Here is a 12,895-nt window from a genome sequence, read left to right on the forward strand (position 1 = left end):
CGCCATAACAACAATGTTAACAGCATTGTTGTGTTCCGGCAGTTACAGGTGAGATAGCCAGTTCCTCCGTGGTTGAGGATTCCGGGTGAAGCTCGCTTCCACCTTTGGTCTGGTTGTCACTTACCATCAGGTGAGATACAGGCCAAGAGCTTCCTCGTTGTGGATAAAAAAACCTACATTAAATGTATGATGGATTGTACATTACAGCAACCCTAGCGGATACCGTCAAGAACTAAAATTTAGATAGATTTTTGTGCATTTTTCGCATTCGATATCGAATATGTTTAATTTAAACTTACACTACCCCCAGAAGGTAATTCCAAAGCGATTGCCTTCTCACTTTCGATCAGCGAATGTATTATAGTACATACCTATGTGCATCTGATTGCAAAATTAGTGTCAATAAAAACATTTAAACTAGTTAGTTTAATTTTGAACTTACAACTTCCATCAACTAGCTTTGTCCAGGCAGCACAGTGCAGTGCCGGCCACGATTAGGACCACACCGAGTATCGAACCTGCAAAGCAAAATAATATTGGTTTTAATTCCATACATTTTACTCAATAAATAGATGACGGATTTGCGCTCACTATTTGGCGCAACTATTGTCTGGTCCGGGAGCACGTAGAATTTTGTCCAATGACCCCAAGCTATCCATCCTTATCGCTCGCGCGTAATTATGTTGCTGTCACGCTCGCACACTCACTGCGGGTGCCCGTCGCACAGTCGCGACAGCAATATAATTACGCGCGAGCTATAAGGATGGGTAGCTTGGGGTCATTGGACAAAATTCTACGTGCTCTCGGACCAGACTATAGCGGGTTACAGGACTTTACAATGGCGCCAGACTTCTTAGCCACTAGTGATAGAAACTTACTTTAAACTAGTAACTAACTTACTAAAAGCTGGTTTTTAATAACCGCGTGACGCGTCTATGGTCTGGTAACATCTGCCTCTGATACTGCGGTCCCGGGTTCGATTCCTAGTGGGGGCAAAATTGGTGTGGTCGGTGTTAGGGCTTGTTGTAAACCACCACAATCTCGCCTAAGTCTGGGATGGAATGGCCCACTTACTGGCAGCAAAATTAAATGTGTAATCCGCCACTAGATACATTCCAATAGCTTCAAATTCAAAGTTTATTCAGTATAGCCTGACCAGGAACATAAAAACCCTGGCATAGAGGCGCTTCAATTGCATTTGATAGTGCAACACTGAGTACAGTCGTACCTGTGTTAAATTAATAGGCTAACTTTATGTATCAGGATTCAGGATTACGGGCTAATTTGATATTTTCATAAATTAACGAAAAAATATTATTATAGGTAACCTGATTTTAATAAATTAAATGAAACCATCAATCGAGCTAGTACATTTATTTTATTATTCATCAATAATCAAATTCAGAACTTGAATATTCAACTGCAATGTCTGCTCATGAACGCTTCAAACTCGGTACTTCTTTCCCAATCCCATAAAATTCAACACTTAGAAAGTGACAAAATTTTTAAAATAGGTAGTTGAAACAAACCACAGCTAATTTTCATAGTGGACTGTACTATACGATAAACATGTCAGTCAATTTGACAACCTTTGTCGGAAACATTATTCAATGAAAATATTGTCCGAACTCTTAGTATTTCTCTTCGACAAATACTTTAACACATTGTGAACCACTTTTCTTTCACGACTATAAAAATATTTTAGCAATTCAATTCATAAAACCAATTGCGCACATTTAAAATAAAGTTTGTTTACACTTTGACAGCAATAGACTGACATGCAAGGTGACATGTCAATGAAGTTTTCAGTTACTGTTGCCATTAAAAGAAATTAGTACCATTAGTTTTCCGCAACATGGCGAGGGTTTTTATGTTCCTGGTCGGGCTATACAAGGCCTTTTCCAGGGCACTAAAACACGTCCCAAATATAGCTTGCCCTACCACCGCTTCGGGACAACATAATATGGGCTGGCGTTGAGAAAAAGTGACGTAAGAAACTCACGAAACTCACGCCCGTATTCACACATCACACACATTACTATGAGGTCTCACAGTGCGCGTGGACGCACAGGGTATCTCACGAACCAATCACATAGCTCTATTCAACGCTGTGCGTTCGATTTGCTGCTTCACATAAGCAAGCATCGTTTGTGAATATGGGCGTCAGTCACCTTCTCCTTTGTGGATGAAAATAAAACAGCCTTACCTTTATCGAGGGGCTCTTCCGCGCCCACGGCGGCGCCGACGACGGCGGTGAACGCGAAAGCAAGGCTGTTGGCAGCGGGAACCGCCAGCGAGAGCGGCGCGCGCTGAACCGCTGCCAGGTAAGCTAGCGAGCCCGATTGGTTGACCAACCAGGGCACCACGTACTGGTGAACGAAACAAGACCTTATGTCAATACCGTTTGGTACCAAGCGAGAGGCGCGCGCTGCACCGCTGCCAGGTAGGCTAGCGAGCCCGATTGGTTGACCAACCAGGGCATCACGTACTGGTGAACGAAACAAGACCATACCGTAAGACTCTAGCTCAGCGGTTCCCAAACTTATTTTGTCTACTGCCCACTTTGAGAATAAATTCTTTTTAGCAACCCCATTTGTAGTCGAGTGTCGAGTGCTCAGTTGATATCTAGTCCTCCTAGTAAATGACGCCTCCCAAGTCTCTACACAACGTCCCGATTTTTTTTCTGGGTCTCTTACCGCCCCCCTCTAAGCCTGCAGCGCCCACAAGGGGGCGTTATCGCCCACTGTGGGAAAGACTGCTCTAGCTGATCAGGCACCACGCACTGGTACATGCAAAACTAGATCTTATAATAATACTGTTGCAAAACAAAGCCTTATGTCAATACTGTAGAGATTATAGTCGTATGAGAAGCGCCCGCTGCACGCCAGGTAGGCTAACGAGCCAGATTGGTTGACCAGCCACGGGACCACGTACTGGTGAACGAAACAAGACCATATGTCAACACTTTAGAGTGTAGAGTCTATAGTCAGTTAGGTCGACTGTGACTGTGTCGGTACTATTACTGGTACAACAAGATCTTAATGTCAACTGTAAGGTTAGACTGCTGGCTGAATATCACGTACAAGTAAAACAAAATCTTATGGCAATACTGTAAGGTCGACTGTTGGTAGCAAGCGAGAGGCGCGTGTTGCACCCTTGCGAGGTAGGCTAGCGAGCCCGACCGGTTGACCAACTACGGGACCACGTACTGAGAAAATCGGGCCTTATGTCAACACCGTAGTCTAGTCTGTGAGCGGTGGCCAACGCTTATACCTAATATTAATATGGATTATTGCTTTTGTTGCGGCAGATTAGAAAGGGACCACTCTCACTGTTCCATATGCGATTAACGAGCCTCCTAAACCCGCCTGATCACCAATATGCCTTCGGTGACATAGAGCAAATAATAATAGTCCGGCTCGAAGGACCATGTAAGGGGCAAAAATGTGGAGTATACTAAATGAGCTTTGATTCTAAACTTGAATTATTTTTCAAACTAACCCTCCAGTTTCCTAATAAGAAAGAAACTTCAGCCACTGCTTGCCCCAGCCAGCCTTTCGCTCGGACATCTCGCAGGCCCTTGGTGCCCTGTCGGATGAAGGGGTTCGTGCACCCCCATAGGGCTCCGGTCAGGACCAGGAGACCTGAAAGCATTCAGGGATATGAGTGAATAACTTGGCATCTCTTTTTAATATTTTTGCTCTATGGAATTAATGTTTTTATAAGCTCGGAAATATGTAGGTAATCAGGCAAATAAGTTATTTATTTTATGTGCCTTTTTCATTTTTCAGCCAATTTCTATTTCCACGATTTTCTTATTCATTTCAATTCCAATTACTATAGTTTTTTCCAAAATTCTTTTCTATGTTCTGGGTTTTTTTTTAAATAAATGAATAAAACAAGTATAATTAAAAAATACATTTATTTCAATAAATCTAAATCTTTAATAGTCTTTAAAAACATTTTATCACATATAAAAAATGTCAATTTATAAAATAACTTTTAAATAAAGTCCTACACAATTTATTTGGTACTTCATTATTATAGCCAATTAATTAAAACCATAAAATTACAGATGTAAATATAGCGCCTATAAAACTAAGTTAAATCACCAATACAATGTACTATTGAGCCCATCATAAAGGGAAATAATTACAGTTTGTAATTAAAGATAAATACAAATAAAATATTTTGTTTTTACAATATAAGATTAAATTACAAAGTTTGAGAAAGAATTACACAAATTGCAAACACCATAGGTAAAGTAAATGAAAAATCTTAACAAATACATTTTTATCACAAGTAAATAAATTTTTATAAATGATCTATTGCCATGAACACAGTTTTATCTACAACTAGCTGACCCGGCGAACTTTGTTCCGCCTTAATGGCAATAAATAAGCAGACTTTTTTTTTTTATTTCGAACGGGATAAAAAGTATCCTATGTCCTTCTCCTGGCTCTAAACTACCTCCCTGACAATTTTCAGCTAAATCGGTTCAGCCGTTCTTGAGTTATAAGTGGTGTAACTAACACGACTTTCTTATATATATATATAGATAGATATAGACTAACAATTATAAATTTAAAAAAAAAGCAGAATACAAAATAAACTAAGCACCAAATAGTAGCTATCATGATCCCAAAGGCACCCCAGGAGTCATAGGTACCACTTTTGCAAAAGAAAAGTAATTTTTGTCGACCCACTGCACAAACTCTTGGCCTAACGCCACAGAACATTCCAAAGCTAATATACAGTCATTCTCTGCTCGATGAGCCTCTAATGGAGGACGATTTAACAGCCTTTCATAGATGTCCTTCAACTTGTATGAATCTTTGAGCTTGCTTCCTTCACTCCAAGGGAATCTTCTTCTTGCCTTGCTTATTTTTTTATTTGTTTCTCTTGGTGTAACATTGCCACTGTGTTTCGTTTGTGGTGTAGATTCGTTTTTTAATTTCATGTGTAATGTATTCTTCAATGTATACAGTTCATTCTTATCCTCATTTTCTATGGTGTGACTGTTCTTTATGGTGTGAACATTTTCAGTGTGTTGACCATTTTCTATGATGTGGCTATTCTCTAATTTTTGACCATTTTCTTCGGTCTGAGCATTCTCTTTGGAGATTTCAGTGTTAAAAATACTTTTTTTTGCTTCCATTATGTCAAAGAACCCATGATAGCAGTCTGCACACAATAAATCTTCAGAGAAAGCAACTTTCAACTTTTCCACTTGACACTTGAGGATCGGGAAGTCGAAACCTGCACCATTCTGAGCGATCAAACACACTGGCTTTGACAACACATTCAGAAATGTATTGATCATGTTGAACACATTGATGTTGAAGTCTGGTTCGTATTCTAAGAGGTCGTTGCAAAGGCCTGTAACCTTGGTACAGTCAGGATGTATCATTCTCCCTGGATTCAAGCATAAAGTCAATTTATGTTGCACCCGTGGCGCCGCGCCGGGCCGCGTGTCCAACAAATGGTCTCGTTTCACTGCCACCATACTAATTTCCGTGATTTTCGTCCTGTTGTTTTCTTCCTTAGGGAGCCCGGTGGTTTCTAAATCGATAAACACGTATGTCGCGACCTGCACCGTAGGCGTTGCCATTGCGGTATTTACGGTGGCTAAAGCCGCCTTAACGTGTAGGTACTAATCAAGGCGCTTACCAATCGCTTCCAGCATGTCCAATGTAGAAATAGACCAATTAGGGAACAAGTCTAGACCTGACTTTCCGGTCTAGATATCCTAACGGTAAGCTGAATGAAATTGACAGTTTATTCAACTTAATTTTCAGAGACTCGAAGACCAATGTATTTTAGAAATGATAAACGAATTAATTAATATACGTTCTATTACTAAATTACAAAAAGAAAAATACATGCGACGAGGGAAAAACATAGAAAAAATGACATGACAACATGTCAAAAGTGTCAACTGTCAAAAATATATTTTACAAATTTTTATACAACATTGGAATTGTCATTATTAAGCCAGACGATATTTTTAATGCAAAAAAGGAATTTTTATTTTAATTTCGTATGGCGTGCAATAAAATTGATGCTAGACTCTGTAACAAAACAAGCTGTATCACTTCTCTTGTAGCGACTCTTTAAACTCGAATCAATAAATGATTTGCATTTAATTTTCAATCACTCGCATTGATTGATTTGATTCACATCACAATTTCACATCACTAAAACGTCAACGTCATGTCGATTTGGAGGTTGAATTTTTCGTTTCGGTTTTCTCCACTGAATTCTCTAGATTTTCCGTAATTAGTTCATTGTCAACTACTAAAAACCTCAACTCTTTAAATTAAAACCACGTGGGAACAACTAAACTGCCATGTCAAGGCGGTACCGTGATGTAGCTGCAAAAATGCAGCAAAATGTCCAGAAACATCTAAAGGAGATGAAAGACTTGTCTTCCTCTGAAGATGAGGAGCCTTACGAGTCTAGCGTGCTGGAGGGAGTCTTCCAGACGTATACACGAGGCGGCGGCGATACCCATATGTTGGATAGAACCAGACATCTCCTGGAAGAGGCGATCAGCGGCCGCTCAGTAACGTGCCTCATTTGTATAGCCTCTATCAAGAGAGCCGACGCTATATGGACTTGCGAGCACTGTTTTTCCTATCTTCACCTCTTGTGTATACAAAAGTGGGCCAACGACAGCGTCAGTCTTCTCACTGAAGAGACACAGGCACCTCTAGCAGTTGTCAAACCCCGAAAAATTGAATGGTGCTGTCCCAAATGCAGAAACTCGTACACCAAAGATCAAATACCTCGAAAGTACAGGTGTTTTTGTAGCAAAACCGATAATCCTCCTTTCCATCCATGGCTGGTGCCTCATACTTGTGGAGAAGTGTGTGGAAAGCCTTTGTCAAGCGGAGATAATTGTAAGCACAAGTGTTTGCTACTTTGCCATCCTGGACCGTGCCCTCCATGCCCACAAACAGTAAATGGAGTGTGTTATTGTGAGAAAGAACGCAAGAGAGTCAGATGCAGTGCTGCAAAATGGTCCTGTGGACAGCAGTGTAAGAAATTACTCTTCTGCAAGTCGCACAAGTGTGAGAGCACCTGCCATCCAGATGACTGCCCGCCATGCAGCTACGTAAGTGTGCAGGCTTGTCGATGTGGTGCTGAAAAAACTAAACGGCCTTGTAATGATCCTTCATGGCAGTGCAAGAAAGTTTGTAACAAGCCATACTCATGTGGCTATCATAAATGTGAGAAAGTATGTCATTCTGGTGATTGTGGTACTTGCCCAAATTCAGGAACTAGGTCTTGCCCGTGTGGGGCTAACCAGCGGTATGTCCAATGCCCGGATGTTATGGAAACATGCTTAGGAACCTGCAATAAGAAGCATGACGACTGTGAACATCGCTGTCCAGAGAAGTGTCATAAGGGAGCATGCCCTCCATGCCAAGTGTTGATCGAGAAGAAATGCTTCTGCTCAGCTCATTGCAGAATGCTTCCTTGTAGCAAAGAATATAAATGTGAAACTAAATGCAGGGGAATAAGACCATGTGGCAAGCACGGTTGCAGTCGCAAATGCTGCAATGGCAACTGCCCACCCTGTGAGAAAGTCTGTGATAAACCACTCCAATGTGGACGTCACAAATGCACAATGGTTTGTCATCATGGGCCATGCTACCCCTGTCCAAGAGAGTCCAAAATAACATGCAGATGTAAAGAGACCTACATAACAGTCTTGTGTGGAAGAGAGAGACAAACAAAACCTCCGAAATGCAACCTCCCTTGCAAAATAAAATACAAGTGTGGTCATATCAATGAAAACAAACATTCCTGCCACTTTGGGGACTGTCCTCCCTGCAAGGCTATTTGTAAAAAAGCCTATGAAAAATGCGAGCACAACTGTATAGCTGTATGTCATGAGAACGTAGCTGTAGTTTTCAAACCAGTAGCGAAGCCAGCTACACCATGGGAGATAACACCACCAAAAACCAAAATAATGACTTTAGACTGCCCTCCCTGTGAGACACCTGTCCCTGTCATATGCTTTGGTGAACATGAGACAGAGAATCAGCCTTGCCACTCTGCTAAACGAAGATGCTGCGGTCGCAAATGCGGCCGACCGTTGGCCTGCGGCAACCACACCTGCTCTTTACTCTGTCACTTTTACACAAATCAACCTGACTATCCAAATGTCCCGTCTAATTGTAAACCATGCAATAAAGAATGTGCAGTAATCCGTCCCGAAAAATGCTCCCACAAATGCAGCATTAGAGCCTGTCACCCAGGGGAATGTCCACCATGTGAAATTCTGGAACGTATTCCATGTCACTGTGGAATCACTGAGCTGTACTTACGCTGTCGTGAGCTGTCTATTGCCACTGAAGAAATGCTGTCTTGCAAACAGCAATGTCCTAAGAATCTCGAATGCGGACATCGCTGCAGAAATACCTGCCATTCAGGATTGTGTGGGCTTGGCCAGGTGTGCAATAAGAAGACCAAAATTTACTGTGAGTGTGGTAATTTGAAACGAGATGCACCATGCAACTTGGTCCGTTCCGGTGAGGCTAAAGTTGCATGTGATGAAAGTTGCGCAGCTAAGAAACTTGCAGCCAAACTAGAGAAGGATAAAGAGGAACTGAGATTGAAAGAATTGGAAGAAGAAAAAACCCGTAGGGAGCTAGCGGAATATGAATGGAAATTGAGCGGCAAGAAAAAGAAATATAAAGAAAAGAAGCAGGTTGCAAATGAAGACAATAGAAGTTGGTGGCAGAAGTATTGGATTCCTATTTTATCTGTTTTAATTACTATCTTTGGTGCATTGTATCTTGTTATTGAGGTTTAAGAATATTAATTTGTTTTCGTCTGAACAAAATTACTGTTCAGTAATTATTATAGACTTTTGAAAGACATTTCATTTTAACCTTGCCATTTTTTTAACTCTTGATTATAATAATTTATTTGATTGAGTGATTTTTAAATGTAGACTATTTTTAATTGTTTATATTTATTTTTTAAATTTGAGACTGGTCTACTTATTGTTCTTAGAGTGTGCTAAGTATGTGGTTTGATATTTCCATGTGAATTATTAATAAGAATGTTTTTTTTTCGTATAAAGCTGTGTTCACACTGATAATAGGGCTACACTGGTGTAGTGATGTGGTATGTAGGAGTAACTTTTATATTTATTTGGTGTGAATGTAGCTGTTGTAATGACTAGGTTTAAGGTATTATTTAAGTATGTATTTAAAATATGGAAGTCCCATTATCTAGTTTTACCTTGTGATAATTTTTTAATAATAAAATTACAGAAAAGAATAAAATTGTTTGCTGTTTTTTTTTAAGAATTACCTACACCTAAATAAAGATGGTTCGAAATTTACATGGTCATGGTACCTACATATCATATTCAACTAGTCTCAAATTAATAACGAAATAACGAGCAAATCCTGCTATAGGTAGGTAGGTAAGTAAACACATATGTATAACACTTATGTATACAATACAATACAAAACTGATGAGTAGATCACTGTACCAAGGTAAATGAGTGCTCTTTTAAAGACAATTTTATTAATTTTACGAATCCTGTTAAAAATTGTGATAAATCAACAAAGAAAAGAAAGTCCCATACAAATGGTGACAGTGTGACGCCATCTAGTGGTAATTATTGTTCTCACTTACTATTTTGCACTTGACAATCAATTGCAGTTTAAATAAATAAAATAAGTTTCTTTGCATCCATTCGTTCCTATTTACGTTGCAGAAGCAGAAGTGGCTTCCATTCCACGTCCTCATCATTTCTGCAATGCCTGCTTGAGTTCATAAAGACATCTTTTACTAATCAAAACATTTGCTATAAATATTTTTCTAGGAGTTTTCGGATTCATTCTTCAGGCGTAGTAAAATAAAGAAATAATTATTAAACAATTTATTTTTACTCGAATTACAGATTACGTCTATGACAAGACTTCCCTCGCTGCTATTTTATGGACGGTTTAGATAAATTATTTGATAATCACACAAAACTAAAACAATGTCCCATCGAACGTTTAGTGAGCTCCGAAATTGGTTAAAATAAAGTTAGTTGTTTTAAATAAGATCTCTATAATGACTATAGATAATACAATAATATATTTACCTTGAAGAAGTAAATAATGTCGAAGATATTCCGTTTTAGGTAAAAGTTCACATTATCCATAATACATTATCATTATTAACTTAAATTAGTAATGGATAAGCATTTGTTACATAGAAAAATTAACATTAAATGACTAATGATTTCCGAAAGGTAGTCAATCCTTTATTCTATGACTTCCTTTGCCTTCTAAATATTTTTAGCCTTTACAGCCACCATCATGGTGAGACCATTCGTACTTAGCTATACATCGAAAACTTGCCACAAAATGACACATTTCTTCAATTAATTTTTAACTTTCACATCTAAGGAATGAAGTGGAAAATCCATTGAAGAAATTGTTTATTTATGGCAGATTAATACAAATTTCCCTGTCGACATACCTTTCGGAAATGATAAAAATAAATCATGGTAACATAAAAGTGGTCGATGGCACTTTAGGATAAACCACAGTGAAGAATTAAAAGCTTAATTGTTATTTTTACAGCACCAAATTAATCGTTTTCCATCAAAAAAAGTAATTTTTCATTTCATTGAATGAATCATCTAACAAAACTTTAGGTGAGATGTCTAAAGACAATAATTACAGGTAGGTATTAGTGAAATGATGTGGTATGGTTCAATTTTGTTCGTTTAATATTCGTTAGTTTCTGAACAATTCGGAAAATGTTCATATCCATCCATCGAATTCATAATCATGTCATCAATATAAACCACTTGAACCATTTCATTAGAAAATTAACGAACTCTAGTGTTAATTTCTTGCTTCTTATTCTTGTTAGACAATTTGAACCACCCAGCCTTTTTGTTATTGTCTTTGGGCATGGAAATAGACCTGGAGACCCTTTCCCTGTCACTGTCTCGATTGAGAATTTCGCTAGACTGGCTCTTTTTGCCGCCCCGAGTGGTTTTTCTTGAGATCGTGCTATGATCAGGAGTCTTTCTGGTCATCGTGCTGTGTTCTGTTCTTTTCTCTGGTCGTTTATACAGAGTAGTGCTAGAACTGGACAGTCTACTGCTTTGGGGACGTTTGGTCAAGGTCGTCTGGCTGTAAGACTTGTTCTTCTGAAGTGTACTAGGTCTTTCTGTCTTCTTGACCTCTTTAGGCTTGGGTTTCCTGGGCTTCTGTGCGTAATGGACGTCGTGCTGGTCGTTGTAGTGCTTGGGCGTCCAGGGCGCGAAGATGGAGAAGCTCTTGGTGGTACTCCTGATCTGAAGGTTGGAGGAGTTGACTGAGGACACGTCGTCGCGGGAGCGGTTGCGCGTGAGGCGACCGGGGTCTGGGATGTCTCCAACTGTAAAAGGAAAAAAATATTGATTTAATTTTTTGACATGAAACTTTAGAAGAGCGAATAGTTACAAGTCATATTGATTGAAATGTATGGTCATCAAAAGAATCTCATCAAAATATGTACGGAAATCATCAAGAACTCTTGACAGTAAGTAAGTACAGTAACTAGATTAAACTGTAAATTATTTATCCTATCTATCATTATTGGAACAGCTGGAAAGCTTTATTCGGGACATTACAAGAGTCCTGTAGTCTTAAGATGAGTGCTGCGATAAGCTTTTATCGCGCCATTTTATCGATTTTACGTGATAAGCCCATACATTTGTCGTCTAAAGTCGTCGATAAGATTTTATCCGACCGATTGAAAAGAGTTTAAACTTGTGTAAAGAATTTTAATGGTCACGTATGATGTGGATTGTGAGTAACTAGATAAATACTCCTGAGGACTTCTACCTCTACGTTTGTGAAGTTTACTGTTAAAGTTCTTACCAGTGGTAGCATGTAAGTAGACGACGCTCCTCTGCGACTGATGGCTGGAGTCGCCCTCAGTGCTGCTCTCGCCAGAGTTGTTGGCTGGCGTCCGACGGCGATGTCTGACACAAGAAAGAAGAATGTTGTAAGACTATTGATGTTAACTATGTTCCTATGTTCTTCTGATTAATTTCGTTGCGGGTCCATTGGCAGTTAACTTCCCTCCGCCGCCGCGGGGCAAACTTGACCTTAACTGGTTGGGTTTTTATTGGCGGTCAAGCTGTAGATCCTGGCTACACAGGAGTTGCAGTGGTGGGAACGAGAGGTGGGAATAGTCCCGTTTATTGATGTTAACCAAAGATACATAGATTCTTATGAAACTGTACCGCAATTAGTATTGTAATAAAGTCTGAATTACGAGATAGGTAGGTACTTACTTCAAGTCCCGAGAAAGTTCTTGCTTGCTTCCCCTCAGCTCCGAAGAGCTGCCCCTCTCCTCAGTCCTCCTTCTCAGGTCAGTCTTGCTCCCCTTCAAAGTCTTGGAACTGCTGTGACTCCTCGATCTGTCATACGGACTGATCGGCGGCTTCCCCACCCTTCTATCCAAATGGCTCTCCGTCTCAGAATTGCTGATTTCAGAGATATTTCTCAAATTCCTCTTGTAGTACTGCTTGGTTCGCGGAGACTCGCTCTTTTCTTCCCTCAAGTTGGGTATGGAGTAGCTCTTATTTGAGAGTATGCTGTGGTCGACTTCGTCGATACCGGTGCTGGAGTTTGAGATGGTCTTCCTCAAGGTGCTGTGGGATTTAGGGTTGCTTCTTGTCTTGGTGACGGTGTGGTGCTTGACGTTGGCGTCGGAGTCGACGTCTGTGTCGCCGAAGAAGCGAAGGTTCTTGGCTGGAGAGTTGAGGGGTTTGGTGGTCTTCGCCCAAGCTTTGCGAGGTTCTTCTTCGGGTGGTGGTGGGATCTCTTTCTCCACCTGAAAATTGAGTAGAACAATGTTAAATAAGGTAGGTAA

At 39.9% G+C, this 12,895-nt stretch overlaps 4 protein-coding genes across 5 annotated transcripts in view; 1 reads left to right on the forward strand and 3 right to left on the reverse strand.

Moving 5' to 3' along the window:
- Positions 1 to 123: 123 nt before the first annotated feature.
- LOC114357457 (transmembrane protein 234 homolog) lies at positions 124 to 5,878 on the reverse strand. Of its 2 annotated transcripts, XM_028311071.1 has the most exons (5): positions 5,671 to 5,878; positions 3,502 to 3,644; positions 2,207 to 2,369; positions 443 to 518; positions 135 to 153 (listed from the first exon to the last, which is right to left on the reverse strand). In XM_028311071.1, the coding sequence occupies exons 1-4, from the start codon at positions 5,684 to 5,686 to the stop codon at positions 451 to 453; spliced, it is 390 nt and encodes a 129-aa protein (XP_028166872.1). In that variant the 5' UTR covers positions 5,687 to 5,878; the 3' UTR covers positions 135 to 153; positions 443 to 450. The 2 variants fall into 2 exon arrangements, with proteins under 2 accessions (XP_028166871.1, XP_028166872.1); XM_028311070.1 differs by having other exon boundaries at positions 124 to 518.
- Positions 4,579 to 5,726, reverse strand: LOC114357456 (uncharacterized). Its single transcript, XM_028311069.1, has one exon. The coding sequence runs from the start codon at positions 5,609 to 5,611 to the stop codon at positions 4,634 to 4,636; it is 978 nt and encodes a 325-aa protein (XP_028166870.1). The 5' UTR covers positions 5,612 to 5,726; the 3' UTR covers positions 4,579 to 4,633.
- A 322-nt stretch (positions 5,879 to 6,200) lies between the features above and the next one.
- LOC114357455 (NF-X1-type zinc finger protein NFXL1) lies at positions 6,201 to 9,300 on the forward strand. Its single transcript, XM_028311068.1, has one exon. The coding sequence runs from the start codon at positions 6,350 to 6,352 to the stop codon at positions 8,822 to 8,824; it is 2,475 nt and encodes an 824-aa protein (XP_028166869.1). The 5' UTR covers positions 6,201 to 6,349; the 3' UTR covers positions 8,825 to 9,300.
- A 593-nt stretch (positions 9,301 to 9,893) lies between these two features.
- Positions 9,894 to 12,895, reverse strand: part of blo (bloated) — an 80,366-nt gene continuing 77,364 nt past the window's right edge. Inside the window, exons 9-11 of the mRNA XM_028311067.1 lie at positions 12,315 to 12,856; positions 11,896 to 11,999; positions 9,894 to 11,410 (exon numbers count right to left, since the gene is read on the reverse strand). Coding sequence (XP_028166868.1) covers positions 10,854 to 11,410; positions 11,896 to 11,999; positions 12,315 to 12,856 — 1,203 coding nt within the window. The 3' untranslated portion in view covers positions 9,894 to 10,853. The remainder of the gene's footprint in view (positions 11,411 to 11,895; positions 12,000 to 12,314; positions 12,857 to 12,895) is intronic.

Source organism: Ostrinia furnacalis, unplaced genomic scaffold (assembly GCF_004193835.3).
Source record: "Ostrinia furnacalis isolate ACB-3 unplaced genomic scaffold, ASM419383v2 OfSCF3159, whole genome shotgun sequence".
NCBI classification, from domain to species: Eukaryota; Metazoa; Arthropoda; class Insecta; order Lepidoptera; family Crambidae; genus Ostrinia; species Ostrinia furnacalis.